We start from the raw sequence: 19,908 nt of genomic DNA, 5'->3' as shown, positions 1-19,908 counted from the left end.
TAATACTTAATGTCAGTTCTCTTTTATTTAAAGTGAGGATTTGGATAAATTTATAAAAAGGAATTTAGCTATAGCTCTTGCCTATAGATATTAAGCAGTTGTTATGACTGTTTCTCTTAATTCTATCCCAAAGGTTAAATTTCTAAGTCTACTAATGTATTAGAGGTCCCCAAGACCACCTCTAGTTGATTCATTACAGGGATTCAGAGAACTCAGCATATAGTTGTACTCATGGTTATGATTTATTACAGTAAGAGGCTATAAAGCAAACTCAGCACGTGAAAGGCTCATAGTGTAGTCTGGCGGAAATCAGACGCAAGCTTCCAAGAGTCCTCTCCCAGTGGAATCACATAGGACATACTTAATTTCTCAGACATCAAATTGTGATAACACATGCAAAGTGTTGTCTACCAGAGATGCTCCTTAGAGACTTGGTGCTCATGGTTTTTACTGGGGTTGGTCACATATGCACTTTCTGCCTAGCATGTCTCAAAATTCCAGACTCCCAGAAAAAAAGCTGTTCAGGGGCGCCTGGGTGGCTCAGTCATTAAGCGTCTGCCTTCGGCTCAGGTCATGATCTCAGGGTCCTGGGATCGAGCCCCGCATCAGGCTCCCTGCTCCGCGGGAAGCCTGCTTCTCCCTCTCCCACTCCCCCTGCTTGCGTTCCCTCTCTTGCTGTGCCTCTCTCTGTCAAATAAATAAATAAAATCTTAAAAAAAAAAAAAAAAAAAAAAAAGCTGTTCAGCATAAACAAGGTTCTTTATGCAGTTTCAGCCCAGTGAGCCACACATCAGTTCTTGGAATGGTGGGACCCTCCCCAAATTCAGGTTTCTAGACACCAGCCAAGGGTCAACCGTTCAAGCTGGCCTTTCTAAGCATAGCAGTCTCACAGTTGGTATGGTGACTCCTTTGTATACAACTAGCTTTTTTCCTTTCCTTCTGCTACACAAATCGGAGCAAAGAATGCTTGTGTCTTCTCAGTAACAAATTTACTCAGATTTTATATAACATTTGGCGGGCCATATGGGGAGAAGGGAAGGCAAAAAAGGATGTTGCATGTTTTGGAGATGACTTTGATTTTCTCTTCGCCAGATGAGTTCTTTTTAATTTCTATATTAATCCATTACTATTTGTCAAAAAAATTGCAGGCTTATTGCTAAGTATTATTTTTAAAGTTGTACTCTAGAAACCATTCTGTGTGCTCTAAGGTGATCTTTTTCTAAAATATACCAGTTCCTAAAGACAACACATAGAATGGGAGTAAATTTTTTAAAGGTTCACACATCCATTTTCAAAGAGAGAGTGAGAGTGGGGGGAGGGGCAGAGGTAAAGAATCTCAAGCAGATTCCCCGCTGCGTGGGGAGCCTGACGTGGGCCCGATCCCATGACCCCGAGATCATGACCTGAGTCGAAACCAAGAGTTGGTAGCTCAACCAACTGAGCCACCCAGGTGCCCCATAGAATGGGAATAAATTTTTGTAAATCATGTATTGGATAAGGGTCTTGTATCTAGAATATATAAGAAGTTATTATAATTCAATAATAAAAAGACAGCCCAATCAAAAAAAAAAGAAGTATCTGACTAGACATTTCTCTAAAGAAGATATACAAATGGCCAATAAGCCCACAGGAAGATGCTCAACATCATTAGCCATCAGGGAATTGCAATCAAAACTACAATGAAATATTGCTTCACTCCCACTAGGATGGATGTAATCAGAACCACAGAGAGTAACATGTGTTAGTGAGGATGTGAAGAAGTTAGAATGCTCATACATTGCTGGTGAGAATGTAAAATGCTATGACTGCTTTGGAAAACAGTCTGATAGTCCCTTAAAGAGTTAAACGTAGAGTTACCATATGGTCCAGCAGTTCTTCTCCTAGGTGTATACCTATACTTAAGTAGAAATGAAAACATATATCCATCCAAAAACTTATACCAGAATGTTCATAGCGACTTTATTCATAATAGCCCCAAAATGGGGACAACCCAAATGCCCATCAACAGATGAAAAATAGATTAAAAAATGTGATATATCCATAAAATGGAATATTACTTGGCAATAAAAAGAAATGAGGGCGCCTGGGTGGCTCAGTTGATTAAGTGACTGCCTTCGGCTCAGGTCATGATCCTGGAGTCCTGGGATCGAGTCCCACATCGGGCTCCCTGCTCAGCGGGGAGTCTGCTTCTCCCTCTGACCCTCCTCCCTCTCATGCTCTCTGTCTCTCATTCTCTCTCGCAAATAAATAAAATCTTAAAAAAAAAAAAAAGAAATGAAATAATGGTTCATGCCACAACATGTATGAAACTTGAAAACATTATGCTAAGTGAAAGAAGATAGTCACAAAGGACCACATGTTGTGTGATTACATTTATATGAAATATCCACAATAGGCAAATCTATGAAGATAGAAAGTTGATGAGTAGTTGACAGGGGCTGGGGAAGATGGAGGGTTGGGGGTGACTGCTAAGGGGTGCAGGATTTCTTTTGGGGGTAGTGAAAATGTTCTAAAATTGATTGTGGTAATGGATGCACAGCTCTCTGAATATACTAAAAGCCGTTGAATCATACACTTTAAATAAAGGATGAATTGACTAGTGTGTGAATGATATCTCAATGAATCTATTCGAAAAATATACCAGTTCTTAAGATAAAGGGAATTATTATTTGTCCATTTTTATGAACAGCTGACCTATAACACTCAGGTATTTATTAGAATTCATAACTTAGATTTTCAGACATGAGTCCGTTACTAACTGCATTGGAATATCGCTTGTTCATTCTGCAGAAGAGTGATTAGGAAATCCGAAGAGAAATGACACAGTGTTGGGAATATTTTAAGCACTTTCTGCCTTCTGTCTGTCAGGTATCCTAGTTTAGCAGTAAAACTACATTTTCCTCATCTAGTACTTGGCTGCTTATGTTGTCCGAGGGGGAGCTGAAGGTGGGTCTCATGAAGGAGTTCTTGGCTGGACCCTTTTCTCTCTAGGGGTCTCAGTGTCAGAATGCTAAGGAGGTGATGGGCTCATCCATCAGCCTTGGAATATTATTAAGTCGTGTGGATTTGAATCAGCTTGTATTTGGGTAAAGGAAGTGAGTTTTCCTCCCACTTGATTTTGTTTCATTCAGAATTCGTCAATTCACTTAGCTCTAATGGAATACTGTAGGCAAATCTTTATTGCATGATCTTACTGACGTATGTTTCTTGTATATTTTTCTGTCCCTTTCAGCTTACAGCTGAGGAAGGCGTAACTGAGAAATTCAGTCTGTCTTCCATTTAGGCTGGTGCTTTATGTTAGTCTTGTGTGAGAGTCTGGAAAGGAAAAGAATTGTGAAGAATCGGGACAACTTCCTTATTCCTCCTGAGTCAGATTCTGACAGCGACTTCAGTCTGTTTTTTGAAGTATTATGAATTCTTAGCCAGATTATCCCTCAAACTCATGTTCAGAGGCAAATACCAAAGTATATCCTGAAACCAAGTATAAATGAATTTTAGATTGGCTACCATTTTGGATGATTCACATCATTGCTCCCCTCATCATCACAAATAATTCTTGCACATACGTCAAGGGCCCTAGACGCTCTAACTCAGTGGGTGATTCAGAAATAAAGAATACATTTTGAAATTCCCAGAGAGGACATTATTATGTATCTTGAAATCTCAATGAGGACATACCTCACTACAAAACAGGGATGGCAGTGAAGGAGAAACCCTGTCTCCTGTTAACCAATCAACTTCTGCCTTGCTGTATCCTTTCCTTACAGAAGCTGAACTGTGTGACCACGTTGTGGTAGGTCTTCAGAGGAAACAGGTGGTCTGGATTTTTTTGTGACCTGGCTTTCTGAGATCCTTTGTATTATGGGACTGTGGAGTCCTATGTGTGACATAGGCCCAATGACCAGATGTGCTATTTCATAGGTGTTTCAGTGATTGATGTTCTTGTAAATCCCTTAGGGAATTTTAATACTGTTCAATCTGTATTTAAATGGTTCAGTCTGACAATAAGAAGTCTGACCCTTAGCAGGAATTAATTTTGTATTTGTGAATGGCCAGTTAAGTGAACACCTAAACAACTCTATAGAGCAGGCAAGAATAAATCTCTCAAGCAAAATGCCTTGTCTGCCCCCTAAGTAACTGGTTTCAGTGAGCCAAACTCCAGGACTGCCATTAGTTTGGATACATGGATAGTTTACTGGAGGAGTCGATTGTAATGCCAGCATGGACAGGACCTTCTCTCTTTTTTGTCTGTCCTGAGCCTGCCATCTGCAGAGCCCCTGAATCGAGTCTTACAGTCCCGTGAAGTACAAAACCACACCAAGAAACTGTAGCCAGTGGGCATTTGTGACAACAGGAAGAAAAAGTTGACAGAGGACTCATCTGTATTTGTTTTCTCTCTCCCATCTCCTGCATTCTTACCAGGCAAAAGTGGAAGAAAAGATCCAAGACGTCTTCAGTTCTTACAAGTTCAACCACCTTGTACCAAGGTAAGCTGTGGTTAGGAGTTTGGGGGGATCTGGGAGACACCACCTCCTGTGAGAGCCTTTCTTCTTTCCTCCTTGAGCCTATTCACGTCAAGGGATAAGTCTGTTGGGAGAAGGGTTTCTTTTTCTTTTTTTTTTTTAAGATTTTATTTATTTATTTGAGAGAGAGAGAATGAGAGAGAGAGAACACCTGAGAGGGGATAGGGTCAGAGGACGAAGCAGACTCCCTACCGAGCAGGAAGCCCGATGCGGGACTCGATCCAGGGACTCCAGGATCAAGACCTGAGCCGAAGGCAGTCGCTTAACCAACTGAGCCACCCAGGCGCCCTGGAGAAGGGTTTCTTGACCTTGTGGCCACCTAGTAAGTTTATGACCCCAACTCCTTCCTCTATTAGAAAGATGTTTAGAGGAGATGCTCTCCTCAAACTGAACCATCAGGTGGTACATGGGGAGACCCCCAAGGCCTGAACTCTGTGGTCTGAAGATGGGGAGAGGAAGTTCATGTTTCTGTTGCTTAGTTGTGACCTGCTGCTCTGGTGTTCAGATTAGAACTCTCAAGGTTTTCTTTGTTGTATGACACTTTGAAACAGATGTAGCATCCAGGGGGTGGCAAAGGATGGATTCTTTTGATGTATATTGTAATGTGACTGGGAAGAGGTGACGAGTTTGAGCTTCTCCCAGCCTGGCCCTTGTTAGTAACTGTGGAGCTGCTCCCAAGGATGAAGTCTCCAGGGAGAAAATACAGTGCCTTTTATTTTCCTTGGCACTCAGCAAGTTGAAGTTTTCTAAGCAATTTGATGTCAGAAATTCCATAAAGGGGACTATAAGCAGAAACTTATTATTTAAGTTGAACCTTTATTTTCTCTTTATTTTGTAGTTTATATGTATCACACTAGGATTTCACGAGGATATTTCACCCCTCTATTAGCATGTTTCTCCCAGTCCCAAGTTGTTTCTCCAGAACCATCCTGTGTCATATTTCCAGCCATCAGAATGGATTAGGAGGTCGAAACTGTGTGTGGTCATGTTTTATCTTAGTGATACAGCACTCTGCCTTGACTCCTCTGGACAAAGGGCCGTTGGGCTGCTGGCTGATTCGCTCTGGCTGGGAAGAGGGGGCCTGAGGTCCTGCCTGAGCCCTGAGCCCTGTGCTTCGGAGACTGAACAGAATAACCCCAGGCCATTCAGGCTCTGGGTGCTCTGATTTACTGAAACATCACACATGGTTCTAGCCTGAGTTCACTTTGTGTCTTTTTTACCACCGTTATGTTTTGCCACTATTTCCTTGAAAAAGAAATTTTCTTCTGAAAATTCTGATTAGCCAAGGCAGAAAACAATTGGAAAAAGGAGAAGGCACGTGGGAAGGTCATCTTCATGTTTCTTCCCTGGGGAAGGAAAGAGGGAAAATATGAACTAACTAGAGGAGTCTTTCCCCAAACTGCTGAACTAAATCTCTGTATTAACTTAAAGCTCAGTCTTCAATAAATGAATTATTGCTCGTCAGGAACCACAGCTGGAGATTAGGAACTGAAGCCATTTGTTTCAACAGCTTGGGGGCTGAAACTAATATAACAGTGTATGTCAACTCTACTTAAATAACATTTCTACAAAATAGGCTTTTAAAAATATTTATTTTCTTCCAAGTTTTTATTTAAACATGGTTTATATCTTAGAATAATCCCCAAGATATATTAAATGGAAAAATAAAAATATAGAAAAGTATGTCATACTCTGCCAGTTGTGCTAAAGATAAAGCAGAATGTTTTTACAAATCAGTCAACAAACAGCTGAGGGGGGCGGGTGGGCACCACCTCTGCCCGGTACAGGCGAGGCTTCTCCAGACGTGGCGGGACCTGGTGGTAGTGAGGGGTGTGATTGCTTTCGGAGGGCCTTTGTGCCTAGCAGTTGCATCCCCGGTGACTCACCTGACTGGGCTCTGACTCACTGTCTGCTGTCTGGGGCTCTGTGGGCACATGTTCCCTGTGTTTCCAAAGGGACCTTTGATCATTTGACATTCCTTTTGACCCATCATCAGAATAGACCCTTGGACCTTTCTTTTATTCTTACAGAGATGTGAGGGAGAATTGGAGTTTACATAGTCTAGGAGGAAGAAGTGGTGTTTTGGGAGTGGTGGTAGAGGACAATAAAAAAATTAAATCCCCTGAATTCGTAGGTCTTAGGTCAGGTGTGGGTGGAAGACAATGTTCCTCTTGGGTTTGGATCCTTCTGGAAGTAGAATATATCAGGGCTCTGGATTTATTTCAGGAATCTGACATTTCCCATTTTATCATTGTTGCCTATTGAAAGTGAGTGTTTTAAAGGATGCTAATAAGCATCTCATTATGTCACAGCATGCTAATTAATATTAGAGATATTACACATTTTGGCAGAAAGGCTGAGTGAGTGGCTGATATAAATCAACCATATCAATGTAAGGCTGAAGCCAAACATCACCATCATAGAACTAACTTCTAGGATAGAAGAATAAACCTGAAAATTTAGCAAAATTTTAAATTATTACCACAATTTCAATATTTAACATTTTAGAAGTCAAATTTTAAAAGTCTGACATAATGGAGGAACAAACCTTCATTTTTAGCTAAAGTGAATATGCAGATACCAGCAATAAATCTAAATGAGATGACGTGTTTGTTTTTGAGGTTATGATGCTGATCAGTGTGATAGTATCACACACACGCCCGGGACCACTGACCACGCATAGGTCCAGGGATGCCAGGAATGATGCTGAGGGAGGCATTTGCCTCTTGAACCTTCCAGTGCCACAGCCAAATACCAGATTTGGCTGAAATTCACGGCTGAAGCTGAATGTCAGTACCTTCTACAATTATTCCCCATTCCAGAAGTGATTTCCCTCTCTCTCTAAGACCGTGAAACCTGCATCCTTTCCTGGAGTGAGGTAGTCCCTCCCAAAGGACCTTTTTGACCGTGATTTTAACGGTTTTGTTAGTCAGTAGCCTGCTTTCCCGTGAAAGCTAATTTCCCCTTCCCTGTGGTTATTCCACACATGTAGGAATTTACCCCTTTCCATTTATTATATTAGCTTTAGTAAGAAATCTGAGATGCATGAACTAAACTCTCTCTCTCTCTCTCTCACTCTCACATACTCCCATGTCATTTTCCTCTTGGGAAACAGAGTGATCAAGGCTAACCCAGGTCCTGGCCCTACTGGACTCTTAGTCTCATGGGGGAGGTAGCCATTAAACAAACAGATGCAAATACATAAACAGATGCAAATACATAGAGGACTTTGGGAGGTGATTAGGTCATGAAGGGATTAGTGACCTTATAAAAGAGGCTCCAGAGAACTCCCTCACCCCTTCTACCATGTGAAGACACAGTGGGAAGATGGCCATTTAGGAACCAGGGAGTGGGCCCTCATCAAACACCGAATCTGCTGAGATGCATGAACTAAACTCTACCGCAGACTAGGCGGCTGAAACAACAGAAATCATAAACAGATGCAAATACCAATGGGATGGGTGTCAAGGAAGGGAATGGGATGCTCTGAGAGAATAATAGGGAGGATGTAATTTAGGTTGGGAAGTTAGGGAATATGTCTTAGTCTGTTCTGGCTGCTACAACAAATTACCATCGACTGGGTGGTTTAAATAAGAAACATTTATTTCTCACAGTTTTGGAGGCTGGGAAGTCCAAGAGCAAGGCACCAGCAGATACGGTGTTTGATGAGGGCCCACTCCCTTGTTCCTAAATGGCCATCTTCCCACTGTGTCTTCACATGGTAGAAGGGGTGAGGGAGTTCTCTGGAGCCTCTTTTATAAGGTCACTAATCCCTTCATGACCTAATCACCTCCCAAAGTCCCCACTTCCTAATACCATCACAGGGGATTAGGATCTCAACATGAATTTTGAAGGGACACGAGCATTCAGTCTCTAGCAGAAGGCCTCTCGGAGAAAGTGGCTCTCAGGCTGAGACCTAGGGGGTGAGTAGGAGTTGGTCGGAGTTTAGGAGTTTAGGAGGTGGTCGCAGTGTTCCAGACGGAGGGAACAGCATGAGCTAAAGTCTCGAGACTGAAAAGCACAAAGAAGGCGGTGTGACTGGGTTTAGTGGGGGCATGAGATGAGGCTGGAGAGAAGTAGGTAGAGGCACATCACAGAGGGTCTTGAAACCCAAAGGGATTCAAGTCATAGTAGGAAATTACATTGTATTTATAATTTACATCGCTGCCTGGTACACATACATATATATTTTTAAGATTTTATTTATTTATTTGACAGAGGGAGATAGCGAGAGCAGGAACACAAGCAGGGGGAGTGGGAGAGGGAGAAGCAGGCTTCCCGCCGAGCAGGGAGCCCTATGCGGGGCTCGATCCCAGGACCCTGGGATCACGACCTGAGCCGAAGGCAGACGCTTAACGACTGAGCCACCCAGGCACCCCTAGTACACATATATTTCAAAGTTCCTTTTCAGATAGTAGAGGTGGACTCCCAGGATCCTTAATATATTTACTTACTTGATCCTTTCTCTTATGTCTCCCCATCTCCCATCCCCCTCTGCACGGCCACATAGATGTCCTCTCATCCACTCGAGCACTGACACCCTGCACTCCCCGCCCCCCCGCCCCACTCCTGCACAGAGCCTATGTTGTTCTGCTTCACCTAATGGCATGGCTGTAGGGCTGAATTGTTCAGCGAAGAAAGGGAATTTCTATTTTAACTCCTTACACAGAAAAGATTTTTGGACAGAGGTGAATTGAGAATAAAGGAATAGTAAGGGTATTAGTTTGTTAGGGCTGCTGTAATGAAATACCACAGACTAGGCAGCTGAAACAACAGAAATTTATTTTCTCACAGTCTTGGAGGCTGGAAGTCCAAGATCAAGGTGCTTGCAGGGTTGGTTTCTCCTGAGGTCTCTCTCCTTGTCTTGTAGATGGCGTTCTCATTGTGTCCTCACATGGCCTTTCCTGTATATGCTCCTCCCTGGTGTCTCTTCCTCTTCTTATAGGGTCACCAGACCTTGTTTAACCTTAAATAACTCTTTAAAGACTCTGTCTCCAAATACAGTCACACTGGGGGTTAGGGATTGAATGTATGAATTTCGGGGGACACAGTTCAGTCCATATCAGTAAGGCTGTTAGTACAGTTTCTGCTGACCAAAAGAAACTGGATATGTGTCCCTTCAATTTAAAAGAATCATAAGCCTCAGAGGAGAAGTTAAAATTCAGTCAGCATTGTGGTCCTTGCAACTCTACATAAACAAAGAGACCTTTTGCAAGATTTTAGAATAACCTAATGCTGATATGCATATAGAGTGTGTGTGTGTGTGTGTGTGTTTGATTAAGTGAGCAAAAATAGAGCATTTCCACAAGGGAAACTATTCTCTATGTAGAATTTCTGTTTTCTTGCCTATGGCTGGTCTTCAGATGAAACCAGCTAGAGGAATTTCTTAGTTCCCTCCCGGCAGGGCTGCTAGGGCCTGGCTGTGAGTGAGGTTCATCCAGGAGGGCGCTATGGGGGAGCCTGCCCATAGGGCCCAAGCCAGAGCTGCAGCAAAGGTGGCTGAGGCCCCCTTCAGTTAGGTGTTTGTTTCTGGGCAGGCGAGGCTCCAGGTATCCCGAGGCAGGATCTCTTAACTCCCTTGAGGCAGAAAAGCATTTGCCCCTGAGGTCAGTCACTTTGCAGTGACTGAAAAGCCCCTGGCCTATCAAGTGAGAGGAGTGTGGAGAAGACAAGGAAAAGGGTTTCTTCTCCAAGTTTCTTGTTTCTGTTTTCCCAGTAAGAGGCAGGGTTTGCTTAGGTGCGTAATTGGGCTCTCTCAGAATTCTCAGTCCCATAGGGGAGGGCAGCCTGCGGCCGGCGGGTCTCCTCAGCGTGGAGGGCGTGAGCACACGCGCGAGAGCTGGAGGGGCAGACCCCTGAGCCAGTCCAGTCACCCCTCTCCATGCCCTCTCCAAGTGAACCTGAACTCCCCTGGAGGTTTGTCATTCATTTAAATCGAAGGAACATATATCCAGGGAGAACAGTCTTGTTAGGTTGGTCAGAAACTGGCCTTACTGTGTGTTCCTTTATTCTTCCTTCTGTTCATTTGACAAACAGATGTCAAGAGCCTGCTCTGTGTGGGGCACAGATGTGGAAGCCAGGCAGGAGCTCTCCTCAGAGTGACAAGGCAGTGGACTAGGGACAGACTGACCACGTGGTTCCAACAAGTGCACCCACCTTCTCACCTGGTCCCTTTCCCTAGCATTGTACTTAGGATCACAAATTCTTATTTACAGGACCCCTTAACCACTGTCTTGCCTCACATTTCCAAATGAGGTGGCTAGTGTTCTCTTCTGTTTCTCCCTTCTCTGCTCTGTGGCTTAGCCTCTCAAGGTATTTGGTATATTCAAATTCCTTTGATTGTTTCTTTGATAGGAAAGAATTGACCTATAGAAAACCGCACTGTGAATGGGTCCTTTCAGAGTTAGAAGTCAGGCATCTGCCTCCAGATTCTGTACTTGCCCTCACCTGGCTTGGGTTTCTCAGCCTGCCCTCATTGATGGTCTCGTGGACACTCCTGGTTCTCCTTGTCTGCACTCCCATCCTGGCCGCCCCCAGCTTCTCAGCCTGCTCTGTGGTTCACAAGCTATTTGTCACCAGTTCCCTGGTCTCATTCAGGTCGCTCCCGCCTCCGCCTTTCTGCTCTTCCCCTCCTCCCAGTCCTTACCATGGCATCCCTATCCCTGCTTCTGCTGAAGGATCCCAGCAAGATCTCCAAGGAGAAAAGTCATGTGACGTTGCCTGCTGAGTGGCTACACCAGAAGTTATACTACAAGCTTTAGCTGGGCCTTCACTACTGCTCTGTACTCCCCTTACTCATCTCTTGTAGATTCTCTAACACACTCACCCCAGTGACCCGTCTTGCCCCCTACCTCCTGAGAAACTCCAGGCTGTCCCATGTGAGCTTCCTTCTTCCCCACTTCCAAGTCCTATGTTTGTCTAACTTCACACTTTCTCTCACTAGTTCCATCTCTGAGAATGGAGCATCCATCCTTATTGCCAGACTCATCTCTCCTACTGAACTCTCCACCCCAACCCTCCTTCTTCCCTCTTCTTTAGGGACCGTCCTTGGTGGATTTTCTCTGGGCACTTGTATTTTCAACGTCTTTGCTCTCAAGCAGTTTTTACTTCTCCTCTGCCTTCCCCCCAGTAACCCCCTCAGGCTGCCAGTCTGTTGTCTTTCTTCCCTCACACACATCACAGACACACTTGGATTGTGGGTTTGGTCTCCTGCCACTAGTCTTATCCCCACCCCAATCTATTCAGCATGCTGCAGCTCCTGGGATCTAGAAAATGCAGATCTGACCATGTCTTTCCCATGCCTAAAATACTTCAGCGACTGCCTCAAATTTTTTTTTTTTACTTGTCTTTTTTTTTTTTTTTGCTAACAGCTTTGAGATGCAATTCAGATATCATACAATTCACCCAAAGTGTACAATTTAGTGGTTTTTAGTATAGGGACAGAGTTATGCAACCATCACCACAGTTAATTTTAGAGCATTTTCATCACCTCACAGAGAAACCCTGTCCCCCTTGGCCATCACCCTCCCATTCCTCCGTTCCTACCCAGCCCCTGGCACCCACTTCAGCTACTTTCTGTCTCTGTGGATTTGCCTCTTCTGGACATTTCATGTAAGTGGAATCGTACAATATGTGGTCTTTCTGTGACAGCTTCTTTTACTTAGTATAGACTTTGCAAGGGTCATCTGATGTTGATGGCACAGTGACTCCCGATGCATTTAGAAGTCCCGCGTGATCTGGTGCCTGTGTGTCTCACCAGGCTGACTTCTCACGGCTCGCTACCTTCTACTTATGCTCCGGCTGAACTAAACCTACACAAATGTGCCGCGTCGTTCCCTTCCTGAAACACCCACCCCATCCCCTCCTTTCTGGCTGGCTAACTCCTGTCCTTCCGGTCTCCTTCATTCCTTGACGCAATGCTGTGTCCTCTGGGAAGTTTGTTCTGATCCTGCATGCCTTGCCGTGTGCTCCCAGAGCCACCACGCTTCTCCCTTGGCCGAGGCTGTCACTGCCATGGACTTGTCTTTGTCCGTCTCTGGGCCGCAGCTCTAGGGAGCGGAGTCAGCATCCACCCCACTGTGGGACACTCAGCCTGCACACAGTGGGTGCTCAGAATCCCGGCCCTCGGAGCTCCTTGAAAGAGACATCGAGTCTGGCCGTCTCTTCTCCTTTATGCTCTGGAATCTGCTCACGGCTCCCTGAACTCTCTCGAAGGTCACCAGCCACTTTGTCATTTGTTCTCCTTTTCCTCAGTCTTGCCCCAGCATTTGCGATAGTTAAATACCTCCATGGAGTTCTCTCCTGCTGTTTTGCCTGTGACATGATACTGTCTTTGTCCTCCTCCCACTTACGCGACGTTCTTTAATTCTCTCCTCTGGCTCCTTGTCCTCTAAGCCCATAAGGATGGGTCTTCCTCCAGTCCAGCATTCAAGCTCTTCTCTCTGCTTTGTCCTCTACTCTTGCAGCTTCATCTGTCGTCTGCGTGCAGATAAATGATTCCTAGTCCGTCTGTGTCACTTGGAGCCCTCTTCTGAGTCTTACGTGTGTTTCTGGCGGTGCGACTGACATCAGCACCTCAATACACTTCCTGTGCCATACAGCCCACCTGCCCATGGGTCACCGTGCTAATTTGAGCCCTAAGGACTCGAAGTACTTCTGCCCTGGTTGACTGTGAGCACCGCCTTACCCCGTCTTCCCACCTCCCCTCTCTCCACACTTAGTGTTTTCCCCTTGGCCCAGTTTGTAAACACATATTGAATACCTACTGCTGCCAGATAATCTTTCTAAAGCGTAGTTTGGGTCACTTTTTTTCTCAGCTCACAACCTTCAGAATTTCACCTTCCACCCGCCAGAATAGCTAGAACCAGAAAGACAAGAAATAACAAGTGTTGGTGAGGATGTAGGGGAAAAGGACCCCTCATGCACTGTTGGTGGGAATGCAAACTGTCGTAGCTGCTGTGGAAAACAGTATGTAATGCCTCAAAACATTACAAATAGAATCACCATATGATTCAGTAATTCCACTACTGGGTATTTCCCCAGAGAAAACAAAAACACTAATTCGGAAGGACATATGCACCCCTGTGTTTATTGCAGCATTATTTATAATAGCCAATATATGGAAGCAACCTAAGTGTCCATCAGTAGATGAATGGATAAAGATGCGGTGTAGATAATACAGTGGAATATTACCTAGCCATAAAAAAAAGAATGAGATCTTGCCATTTGCAACAACATTGATGGACCTAGAGAGTATTCTGCTAAGTGAAATAAGTCAGACAGAGAAAGACAAATACTATATGATTTCAGTTACACGTGGAATCTAAAACACAAATGAACAGACAAAAAGCAGAAACAGACCCATAAATACACAGAACAAACTGGTGGTTGCAGAGGGAAATGGGTGGAGGGAAGGCAAAATGGGTGAAGGGAAGTGGGAGATTCAGGCTTCTAGTTCTGGAATGAATAAGTCTCAGCAAAAGGAATATTGTCAATGGTATTATAATCGCATCATATGGTGATAGGTGGTAGCTACGCTTGAGTGAGCATAGCTTAATGCATAAACCTGTTGAATTACTAGGTTGAAACTAATGTTAACATTGTGTGTCAGCTCTACTTCAATAAAACAACAACAACACAACTTAAGTGGAAAACAAAAACAAAAACTTCAGGGTCTACCTTTGCCTACTAAATTGAGTAGGAAATCCTCAGGTGGCATTCCAGACTCCTATAAAAGGGCTTAAGTTGCCTTTTTGACCACTATTCTTTCACTCCTAATGAATGGAAGGCCAGATCCCCACCCCTTTTGCACACTTAATACCTGCACTGCACAATACAGTGGCCATGTGTCTCCTGTAGCTATTTAAACTGAAATTAATTCAAATTAAATACAATTTGAAATTTAGTTCCTCAGTCACACTAGCACATTTCACATGCTCAGTAACCACTCATGGCTGGTGTCTGCCTACTGGACAGCACAGATCCATTTCCATCATCGAGGAAAGTTCTTTTGGACAGCACTGGTCTGAACCTTTTCGTTTCTGTTCCTTCTCGCTACCGTCTCCTCCCTACTCACCATCTCTACCTGTGAACATTTTCTCCCTCTACCAGGGCCACCCACCTTGTATTTCCCCTCTCCCACACAGCCTTTCCTGATCATTCCTTTCTTCATGAGATGCCTCCACTCCTTCCCTTTAGAGTCTTGGTAATATTTTATCTGTGTTTCCTTTATGAAACCTACCCATTTGTTTTTCACACTGTAGCCACTCGTGTCTTTAACTCATTTCCAGTACTGAACTGGGAGACTCTTTGAGGTAAAGACTACATGAACGATCTTACTCTGAGCATAATATAGAGGGAGTTCAATAAATTGTTTTTGAACTGATCACCTAGAAAAGAGAATGGTTCTCTTTTAATTTGTGGAATTAGTTATGCACGGGGACTGTCTGGCCACCCTATTCTTTTTTCCTTCCTCCCACAATCACACAGGCCTCTGCTGTGAGACCCAGCAAGAAGTGCAGCCCCTGTCCTTGGCCTTCCCTGTGCAGGTGGCCATGGGCGGCACATTCCATCTTACAGCCAAATTACAGACATCAGTGCCAAGGAGACGAACTGGCTGCAGAATACAAATAAGATCCTGCGGCCAGGGCAGTAGTCAGCACGTAGGAGGTGGAATTTCAGGGAGGGAGTCACAGACACACAACTGAGGAGCAGGCAGGGTACAAACGACCCACCTCGGAGAAGTAACCCCAGAAGAAATGACTGGAATGACAGAGGCTAACCAAGTCAGGGAAGTGGTGAGGCTCAGATTGGAATTAAACTCACAGGATGGGGAGCCACAAGGTGTCTGTTCACAGACCCTGGAGGAGCTTTCTGGATGGTTTGTCATCGCCTGGCTGTGTGTGTTCATTGTGGCTTTTTGCTTAGCCCAAAGTTACCTACTACAAAGGAGAGGAACTCACCCAAAGCGTCGGCCAGCACATTTTTCAGACGCTTTAGGGACAGTCAGGTGCTGGCCTCTTCTGTCTGGTTTAGCTGCCCTTGGGAGCTAAAGAAGATGCTGGTTATCTACTTGTTGACCGGGGGGGTGGTGGTGCCCTGAGGCTGAGAGTGTGTGCATGTGCACATGTGTTTTCTCTAGTGGGGCTGAAGCAGAAGCATGAGACTAGGTGTTCAAGCTCTTTGTCTTTCCAGGCTGATTTTGCAGAGGGAGAAGCACTTCCATTATCTGAAAAGAGGGCTTCGACAGCTGACAGACGCCTATGAGGTAAGCATGCTGCCAGGAGCTCAGTTGGATGGTCAGCCAGATGGTCCTTTTTTCTGTTGGAATGTGAGACACTCGTGGGCCTGACCTGCTGCCGAGTCACCCTTTGATCCCCGTGGCTGTGGCAGGAGCCAGGTACGCAGGAGCCGGCGCTCCCACTCCTGAAAGGGCAGAACCAGCTCTCTAGTCGTGTCCTCCCCTGGGACGGACAGGGCAGCCTACATGGGATGGGGCTTTCTTGTACCTTAGATCGTGGTGAGGGGTTCACGTGCTTTCTCCTGGCCACCGCTTGTCAGCTGGCTAACAGGCAGTTCCTCTCCATCCCTAATCCTTTGCCCTATAAGCGGATCTAATTCCTATGCTGGTCAAAGGATCAGTATATAAATCCCAGTGAGGACTTCCACAGTTGAACACTGTAAAAATGCCCACACTTAGAGTGCATTTTAAATCACATTCCTCAGAGCCCTGGGCTTCCACAGAGGGGCCTCAGGGAGGGCAGTGGTGGTGGAGGAGGGGGTAGGGTGTTGGGAAGGTGGCAGGCAGGGGATGCATGTGAACAGGAGGGCTCCAATCTTCCTGCCTCACCTTATACACAGCAGCCCTGCCTTTAATTTGCTTTTTATTTGGCGGTCTGCATTTGATTATTTGCAGCAGGGATTGGCCAGCTGAAACGCCTGTAGACCCAAGCAGGTAGCGTAAATAAGAGAAGTGGGCAGGTGGGAGGGAGACTGAGGCATGCCCGAGGCCCTGTGCTTTCCCTCTGTTCCAGCAGACCCAGGCTGGCCAGATCTCTCTCTCTCTCTCTTTTTTCAAATTAAGCCAGAAATCCGATTTCTGTGTGACTCTCCCAATGCCTACAGGTTGCAACTAATTCTAATTTAAAAAACAAAACACTACAGGGAACAGGTAGAACATACCTATGGGCTAGACTTGGCTTTGGGGTCAAAATTTTCAACCCTTGACGGGGGTCCTCACTGGTTAAGGTGCAGTGAGCCCTGATACGGTTAATACTGTACCAGCTAACAGTTGAACAGAGTGTTGCAGCTTGCCATGCCCTCTCTCCCTACTTATCTCACCTACTATCTGATGGAGGTCAGTGGCAGGATTAAGTCATCTGCTCAGAAGCACATAGCTGTAAGAGGGGGAGCTGGGACTCCAACCCAGGCAGGCGGGATCCACACGCACAGCTCCCCAGGTGGTGGCCTAGCCGCAGCTGGGGACGGTCAGTGCATTTATGAAGAGGGCAGCTTGGGCCAATGGAAGGAGCACGGGAGTGCGAGTCCAGAAACCTGGCTTCTTGTCTCAGCTCTGACGTTTGATGGTCTTCGTCGTCTGGAAAAAGTTAATCTCCCTGGATCTCATTTATATACTTTTACTCTGGAAAACGGGAGCAGTACGACTACCTGCCTGCCTGCCTTGGATGCTCTATCCATGTTTATGGGTTGAATTGGGATCCCAAGCACCTCACGCATCACCTTGGGAAGCCTTTCCCAGCCCCTGAGGCAGAATTAGGCTCTTCATGTGCTCTGTCCAGACTCTGCTCCTGCCCATTGCAGTGTGTATTGTTATTCGGGTACATGCGTGCATGTGTTATGTGCCGTCTTGTTCCAGAAAGCTGTAAGGTGACTCGTGTTTAACTGCACCTGTCTAGAGCCTTCTTCCTCTATAGATAAACACACACATTCTATATCCCAAGCATCTCAAGAGTAGGAACTAAATTGTATTCATTATTGTGCCCCCCGTATCTAATACAATGCTTGGCACACACAAGAAGGTACCAAATATTTGTTGAATCGGTGAATGAGTTAATCCAGGAAATCGCTGTCTGAGAGCCTAGATCTCCTTGGGTCTACACTGAGAAAACGGCATCACTTAGCTTCCTAGCGTGTGGGTGCCCCTCTGCTGAGCCTTCCTTAGGCGCCTATCGGGGAGGACCTAGTGGGCTCAAGGTGGACTTCTTTGTCCCATTGTCCTTTCTGCACATATGGTCACTTCAGCTGCTGACTAGGGCCACAAAGCAAAGCGTCCTTCATTCACTTATCGTTCATAGGGTGCCCTCCTCCCCCTTTCCAGGCAGCCGGGGTGAGCCAGATGTCGCCTTGTCAGCAGCATCTTGGGATGATTCTGAATAAGGGTGTGTTCTCTCCCCTATGCCTTTTGCAGTGTCTGGATGCCAGCCGCCCATGGCTCTGCTACTGGATCCTGCACAGCTTGGAACTACTCGATGAACCCGTCCCCCAGATGGTGGCCACAGAGTGAGTCCGGCTTCAGGCAATCTGGGCTGTTCTTTGAAATTCTGTTTTGAGTCGGGGGTTCTTTTTGTTTTGTTTCTGTTTTATTGATTTTGAATGAAAAACACATCGGGCTACAAAGATACCCTTGCCCTCCCCTTGACCCCAGTAACTTCCTGAAACTCCTCCACTTTAGAAGCCTATTGTGAGCTCGTGGGTAGAACAAGACTTTGAACTCCCAAGAGAAGGATTCTGGTTTCTTCTATGGCCTTTTCTTTCGGCTCTTGCTCTGGTGTTTGAGAAAATTCTTCATCATCAATTCTGAGAGACATGATTTTGTCAGAAAGTACAGTATGAATTTGAGTAGCTTCTGTGGGGAAGCATGTGCCAACCCAATGAACAAAAATGCCTTTTCCTTCCCTAAACACCTCCATCGACCTCCCTCCCCACCAGTGCCTGGGGGACAGTGTAGCTCTTGATGGTACTAGATGTGTTACATTCTTGGTGTGCAGATATTTTGACCCACAATTTTCTTAAACTTCTGATTTATGAGTAGAGATCTAAGCAAATGAGATTCTCCCCAAACTGCTGGTGCAGATGGTGTTCTGGGGATGACTGTGGCACCTCATCCTTAGAAGCTCATCACAATTTATATTTTAAAGCAGAACCTTATCCTCACTCCAGTCTTAGGGATACCTGGGATAGGGAAGGGCAGCCAGGGATCAGATCCGATGCCCCAGTTCTCACGGAGAGAGAGAGAGAGAGCACATTCCCTTGGAAACATCTGGAGTTCATCTGCTCCCCTGGCGCTCCTGAGGGAGAGGAGTCCGGGAGGGAAGGCCCGTGAGCCGGGGTCGTATTCCCGAAGCACACAGCGCCGGCCCCATGAGGATGCATGGAGGCTGGCCTGGGCCCCGCCCCGGTCCCAGTGCCCCCTGCCTGGGTCACATTGTCAGGTCAGAAGAACAGAACCACACATTGTCTCATTCATTCTGTCTTAACAATAACCTCTCATTCTTGCCTTCCTGGGCAGGGTGTCTTGTGATGACTGTGGATGGGGAAGATAATAAAGAATTAGGCAGTTAACCCTTGTGATGTGTACGATGCTTTCTGAGGGAGAGGAAAAATATGCATTGTCCTCATCATGACGCTGCTGCAAGCCTAGTTGCTTCTAGCTCTGGAAGTAGAATTGGACCCAGTTTCTGCAATAACAGGGATTTAATTGTCAAAGGCCCATGTGTTTTTGAAATACCAGTTGGGGGTTGTGGAGTGTTTGGGAAATTTCTCCCCCACAGATACACAATCAGGATGTATAGCAGGGGAATGGGAGAGGCGCACATGAGAGAAGAAAACAAGAAATGGAGGATTCGGGGGCAGGGAAGAACAGGTGTGCCCGAGGAGGACATAGTTCCTGAAGAGGAAGACCGCGGGTCAGACTTGGGTCGGCTTCGATTTGGGGTTTGTTCTAGGTTGTAGACTCGGTGTGGTGTAGGTGAGGCTTTGCTGAGAAAAGGAGTGTCGGGGCGGCTTCCGTGGCAACGTCAGAAGCGAGGACTCCTTCAAAGGGCTTTTCACAGTGAACACCTGGACCCGAGCCCACTCTCCACAGGAGGGGTGTGTTAAAGTGTGTTTGAAGCTGAAGTAAAACATGGTGCGGTGCATACAGTGAAATACTGTATAGCCATTTAAAAATTGCACTTAACAGATGTTAACTAGACTTGCTGTGATCATTTTGCAATATATACAAATACCGAATGACTGTGTTGTACACCTGAAACTTATAAAATGCTATGTATCAATTATACTTTAATAAAAATGTATACATAGGAAGTACATATTTGTTTATAAAAATGGATACGGACTCCCTGCCCAGCGGGGAGCCTGCTTCTCC

The 19,908-nt window shown here is 45.6% G+C and overlaps 1 protein-coding gene across 1 annotated transcript in view; it reads left to right on the top strand.

Moving 5' to 3' along the window:
- The window catches only part of LOC110590549 (protein farnesyltransferase subunit beta), a 63,886-nt gene that overhangs the window by 9,756 nt on the left and 34,222 nt on the right, over window positions 1-19,908 (top strand). The window contains exons 2-4 of the mRNA XM_021701368.1: window positions 4,423-4,487; window positions 15,717-15,789; window positions 17,950-18,041. Coding sequence (XP_021557043.1) covers window positions 4,423-4,487; window positions 15,717-15,789; window positions 17,950-18,041 — 230 coding nt within the window. The remainder of the gene's footprint in view (window positions 1-4,422; window positions 4,488-15,716; window positions 15,790-17,949; window positions 18,042-19,908) is intronic.

This window comes from Neomonachus schauinslandi, chromosome 9 (genome assembly GCF_002201575.2).
Source record: "Neomonachus schauinslandi chromosome 9, ASM220157v2, whole genome shotgun sequence".
In the NCBI taxonomy this organism is placed as follows: domain Eukaryota; kingdom Metazoa; phylum Chordata; class Mammalia; order Carnivora; family Phocidae; genus Neomonachus; species Neomonachus schauinslandi.
This window is presented reverse-complemented; position numbering and strand designations above follow the sequence as displayed.